The 6322-nt window shown below is 40.7% G+C and overlaps 1 protein-coding gene across 2 annotated transcripts in view; it reads right to left on the bottom strand.

Moving 5' to 3' along the window:
• The window catches only part of ZMAT3 (zinc finger matrin-type 3), a 55028-nt gene that overhangs the window by 9722 nt on the left and 38984 nt on the right, over positions 1 to 6322 (bottom strand). For both annotated transcript variants that reach the window (XM_033211753.1, XM_033211752.1), the window contains exons 3-5: positions 3939 to 4058; positions 348 to 514; positions 125 to 225 (exon numbers count right to left, since the gene is read on the bottom strand). In XM_033211753.1, coding sequence (XP_033067644.1) covers positions 125 to 225; positions 348 to 514; positions 3939 to 4058 — 388 coding nt within the window. The remainder of the gene's footprint in view (positions 1 to 124; positions 226 to 347; positions 515 to 3938; positions 4059 to 6322) is intronic.

A 6322-nucleotide genomic window follows, 5' to 3' on the forward strand; every position in this document is an offset into this window, starting at 1 on the left:
GACTAATTCAATAAAACACAAACTAACTCCAAATTCTCAGGCTATCTATTATCATTAAAAGAAACAAAAACAAAGGAGACTACGTAGAGAATGTCGCCAAGGTATGCGGAAACAGACAAGATACCTGAATTATTCTGTACTGTATACATATTTCTCCTGTTAGGCATCATCTTAAACTCATTCCCTTCTTTCCTGGCCCGCCGTTGACCCAGCTCTGTGGATTCCCTAGAGAAAAGAAGTTTAAAAAAGAGTGAGTCTTCTAAACAAGAATCCCTTTCTACTCTTTTTCTTTAAAGACAGTCAATCTCACATAACACTTTGGCCTCAGAGAAAATGGCAATACCTACGAGAATGAGTTACTCTGAGCTTCCGCCAGCCGCAGCCTCTTGGCATGATTCTTCCCTTGATAGTGAGCCTGAGCCACAGCCGGGGAACTGAAGGAGGCATCACAGAGCTTACAGTAATCATTCTCTGTGGCCAGGATCACTCGGCCTCCTGGCTTAAAGGAGCCCATCTGACATCAAAGGCACAAAAAGAAACAAGGTTAAAAAAATATGGAGCTTCCTCCTTTTCCTCAAATGTCTTTCTAAGAGCTGAAAAACAACCAAAGGATATGGCATGACCACAAGCGTTAAGCTTCATCAGGAAAACAACTCATTCCAGGAAAACAAAAAGGCTGGGAGATACTTAATCATGGTTTTGCATTATAATCACTCAGGTACCAAATTCGTGAATGGCTCATTGCTGTCGCCACTGAAGACATTTTTTAAAAGAGTTTTAAAACCTTAGATTTAGGACAATAAGTCATGGGTAAATAGGTAAGGCCTAAAACCACATTACGGGAACGAGTAAAGTCTATGCAGAATCCATCAATAAGCATTTACTGACTTTTAACTGTTTTTTAGGATTGCTGTCTAGTCCAGAAGGGATATATAGTCATATATTTTTTTAAAAAGAGCTCCTGTCCTCAAAGAGTCTACAAACAAGCTACAGATATAATCAGGAAAAAACTAAAAATGAGTAGCAAATCCAGACAACTGTATTCAGGTTGAGGAATAACATGTTAAAGAGAGCCTAACAGAGGGCCCAGAAGGTAGTAGGCACTTAGTAAATATTAGGTTAACAAAAAAAAAAAATGACACACTAGGTTTTGGCCAAAAGAGAATAATATAGTACACGATAAAGATCTGGAAACCATATATATCATGAACAGTTGCAGAAAATAGCATCATTTCACTTGGAAGGGAAGATTTTTCTGGGGTATGCTATGAAGAAAGGCTTAGGCTGCCTGCCCAGGAGGGTGGAGCCCACTGAAAACAGCCCCCACTGCGGGGGGCAGCTATTCAATTCCAGAGCAGCCTTCAGAAACCAGTGACAGGAAAACTATGCAGCTTGAAGATCTCTCTGGGTATCTTCTTGTTCTCTGATTTGGTTTTTTATATATCTCGTTTTCGCCACAAATCCATGAGGAGGAGGAACAGCCAGAATTGCTACTCACACTTTTAAGTATTAAAAACTAACACTCAGAAAAGTAAAATGATACAAGCTAGTTAGGAGTAAAGGTCTAAGATCAAAAGAAATTCTTGGGCCAGGCGCGATGGCTCATGCCTGTAGTCCCAGCACTTTGGGAGGCCAAGGTAGGTGGATCACCTGAGGTCAGGAGTTCAAGACCAGCCTGGCCAACATGACGAAACCCTGCCTCTACTAAAAATAACAAAAATTAGCTGGGTGTGGTGGTGGGCACCTGGAATCCCAGCTACTCGGGAGGTTGAGGCAGGAGAATTGCTTGAACCCAGGAGGCGGAGGTTGCAGTGAGCCAAGATCACGCCATTGCACTCCAGTCTGGGCAACAAGAGCAAAACTTCATCTCAAAAAACAAAAAAAAAAAAAAGAAAGAAATTCTTGTTCCACCACTTTACAAAACATGTAACACCATGGAAAGTTACTTAGCTCATCTAAGCTTCTAATAAACTTCCAGTGAGGCTGATACTACCGGCCCATGGACACCAATTTGAGTAATATGGCCAATACCTCTAAGTTGTTGAAAGCATTAAATGACGTCAGGACCTGGGACTAAAATGAAGCAAGTGAGACACTTGTCTTGGGCTCAGAATTTAACAGAGCATCAAAAAAACTCAGTAATTAAGACAAATAATACTTTAATGGAGTATTTTTTAAATTAAATTTTCTATTTATTTTTTTGAGACAGTCTCACTCTGTCGCCCAGACTGGAATGCAGTGGCACAATCTTGGCTCACTGCAACCTCCACCCCCCGGGTTCAAGTGATTCTTGTGCCTCAGCCTCCCAAGTAGCTGAGACTACAGGCGTGCGCCATCACACCTGGCTTAAAAAATTAAATTTAATGCAAAAAAAATTAATGATTAATAAAATACCAAAATTTTACATTCAGAATCAGTAACAGAGCCACGCCAAGTCATATTGCAGCCTGGGACAAAAGGAAAGTTAATGTTTTGTCCTTTTTTAAGTTTTTAATGTTTTGTTCACTACTATTTTACATCAGTTTTATATTTAATGTTTTTAACGTTTTGTTCACTACTATTTTACATCAGTTTTATATTTCTAAAATGTTACATTAAATATCTATCTTGATTACTGAGTTTTTTGGCTCCTCCTTAAATTTTATGCCCAAGTTTAGTGCATCAGTCACCTCACCTTAGTCCCAGCCCTGAATGAAACAATGTATGAAACATTCTCAGCACAGTGTCTGGCAGGATATGTACTCAATTATAACTATTATTATTTATGACCACTGTATTGTTTTACAGATATATAACACTTCAAAGACAGATTAAGGAGTAGACTCTATGTTTCAGAGACAATTAAGGTACAGGAATATCTTGCGTAAATCACCTGTTCTATCTTCCAAAGAGCAAAAGAACTTGGTTTTCAAGTCTGTTTCATAATAGCAAGGTCCAAAACATGTTTATACAGGCTCTCTGCATAGAGGTAAGTAATAAGCAATCTCAAAAAACTAATTTTGCAACTGGAAGACAAAATCTGAAATAAATGAGATGAACTGCAATAAAGGTACACGTTTGAAAATCTCTTCATTTTGGGGTTAGCCTAGACATTCAGGATCATTTAGCCCAGATTTTTTTTTTTTTTTTTTTTTGAGACGGAGTCTTGCACTGTTGCCCAGGCTGGAGTGCAGTGGCACGATCTTGGCTCACTGCAAGCTCCGCCTCCCAGGTTCGCGCCATTCTCCTGCCTCAGCCTCCTGAGTAGCTGGGACTACAGGTGCTCGCCACCACGCCTGGCTAATTGTCTGTATTTTTTTTTTTTTTTTGAGACGGAGTCTCGCTCTGTCGCCCAGGCTGGAGTGCAGTGGCCAGATCTCAGCTCACTGCAAGCTCCGCCTCCTGGGTTTACGCCATTCTCCTGCCTCAGCCTCCCAAGTAGCTGGGACTGCAGGCGCCCGCCACCTCGCCCGGCTAGTTTTTTGTATTTTTTAGTAGAGATGGGGTTTCGCCGTGTTAGCCAGGGTGGTCTCGATCTCCTGACCTCGCGATCCACCCGTCTCGGCCTCCCAAAGTGCTGGGATTACAGGCTTGAGCCACCGCGCCCGGCCCAATTGTCTGTATTTTTAATAGAGACGGGGTTTCACCATGTTAGCCAGGATGGTCTTGATCTCTTGACCTCGTGATTCGCCCGTCTCGGCCTCCCAAAGTGCTGGGATTACAGGCATGAGCCACCGCGCCCGGCCCATTTAGCCCAGAATTTTAAGAAACGTATAAAGAATCATGTAACAATCCAGCACTGTAGTTCAAGGAATTAAAAGTACCAAGCAGCATCTTTCAGGATTATTTTCCCAACTGTACCCTGATGGACACATGGACGACAAATGTCATCCATAATCATTTGTGCATACCACAGCTTCCACCCTAATGCTGCTTCACCCTGACATATGGTGTCTCACCTGCGGAGGGACTGGAACAACTGGAGTAGCAGCAGGCTCGACCATATTGCTCATTCTAGCAGGAGGAGGACAGCTATTTGCTGCATAGTAATTTCGGAGTTTCTTACCATGATTTTTACCCTAGAAATAAAAATAAAATGAGTACAGCAGTCCCCCCTTATCTGCAGTTTCAGCAATTTCAGTTAGCTATTGTCAACTGCGGTCCAAAAATATTAAGATATTTTGAGAGAGAGACTACATTCACATAATTTCCATTACAGTATATTTTTATAATTGTTCTTTTTTCTAATTAGTTACTGTTGTTATTCTCTTACTGGCCCAATTTATAAATTAAACTTTATCATAGGTTATGTATGTACAGGAAAAAAAATGCATATGGAAGGGTTCAGAAATATCACAGTTTTAGGCATCTACTAGGGGTCTTGATATCTCCTACGGAAAAAAAGAATCTGAATTCTGAAAGAATTCTTGACATGAATCAGAACTGTAATCACCATGAGAAAGGGTGTCAAACTGAGTTAATCAATGTATTTACTTAATCACTTAAAAAAAAAAAGAAAAAAACACAAGTAACACTAACTACATTTTATTCCTTCATACATACACAATCCTGGGGGTAAAAAGACTACTAGCTAGATTTGATTGCTAGATCTCGAAGTAAAAGAGCCTACTCTTTGGCTCTAACAGAATGATTAAACTTATCTGGGAAAGATAAGAGAACAAAGGCAAAGGAAATTAATTTCCTATATGTTTCTTAAAAAGTATCACATTGGCTGGGCGTGGTGGCTCACGCCTGTAATCCCAGCACCAGCACTCTGGGAAGCCGAGGAGGGTGGATCACCTGAGGTCAGGAGTTCAAGACCAGCCTAACCAACATGGTGAAACCCCGTCTCAACTAAAAATACAAAAATTAGCTGAGCGTGGTGGCACATGCCTGTAATCCCAGCTACTCGGGAGGCTGAGGCAGGAGAACCACTTGAACCCGGGAGGTGGAGGTTGCAGTGAGCTAAAATCACACCACTGCACTCCAGCCTAGGAGACAAAGTTAGACTCTGTCTCAAAAACAAACAAACAAAAAAAGTATCACATTTTCCAGTGACCTGCATCCTCACCCAAGTTCTTGCAATTTATATGCTACAGTTAAATATGAATTTCATGACACTCTGATCTAATATACTTTATAAGTTAGTAATGAAGTGGATAATCCAATTATTCTTTAAAAATTGCACTTACAGAGTATCTTTTTACTTACAAAGGATGTTCATCGCATTTATTCATTTGCTGCTCACAAAAATCTTATAAGAGGAATTTGTTAATATTGTACATTTATGACAGCCAAGGAACTGCAATCCAGAGACTGTAAGGAACTTGCCCCCAGCTCCCTTCTCAGGGGCTAAAAGGCACAGTCAAAGCCTGAGACAGGCCTTCCAAATCAAAGAATGGCCCTTTTCCACTACAGCATGATGGCTTCAAGATGCACTAAGAATCTCTACTAACATGAATTTGCCTTTCTCATCACGTTTTAAATTATTAGTCACACGATTATATTCCTTGAATTGACACAAACTAGTGGCAAGGGTCAACACTACAAAAGCATTCTAAATAAGGGAAAAACAGTAAATTATTCTTTAAACTGCATTGTTAAACTAAAACCTGCAGGCAAACATTTATTCACCATCTATTTATATGCTAAGCCCTAGAAATAAACTAAGGACTAGCACATAGAGGAGGAGACAGATACGTAAGCAGCTAAATAGAGTAATGAACTAAGATCCATCTTCTCCTCACTTGAATACCCTAAAGGCGCTTTTACCATGGTCACAGTGAACTCCAGAATCAAATCCAGTGGTCACATATGTGCCTTCATCTTACTGGAACTCAAAGTAACATGATACAGTTCATGTCCTTCTTGAAACATTCCTCCTACTATCATCTATACTCCTTCTTCCCTCCCCACCTCTCCTCCTCTATCAGACCTCTAAACTCTACAATGTCCAAGGACCCACCCTTGGCCCTCTTCTACTCTCTGACTCTAGGTTATTTTACCCAGGCGTATAGCTTTCAAATACCATGAGTAAGTTGGTGACTCCCCATATCAATCTCCATCCTTGACCTTTAGAACCATATATCCAACTTCCTCCCAGTCATCCACACTTTCATGTCATAAGAGACATATCCAACTTAAAATAACTTTTGATTCCTCCTCCACAGAACTTTCTCATCACCAGCATTACCACCACCACTAGTCATCCACAGTAGGTAAATGGCACCACCATCCACAAAGTTACCCAAGAAAAGTCAAGGGGTCCTTTTCCGATTCCATCCTTCCCTAAGCCCAACACATTCAACCCATCAGCAAGTCTTGTCATTCAAAATACATCCCA

The sequence above is a fragment of the Trachypithecus francoisi genome, unplaced genomic scaffold, assembly GCF_009764315.1.
Source record: "Trachypithecus francoisi isolate TF-2019V2 unplaced genomic scaffold, Tfra_2.0 Lachesis_group0, whole genome shotgun sequence".
NCBI classification, from domain to species: Eukaryota; Metazoa; Chordata; class Mammalia; order Primates; family Cercopithecidae; genus Trachypithecus; species Trachypithecus francoisi.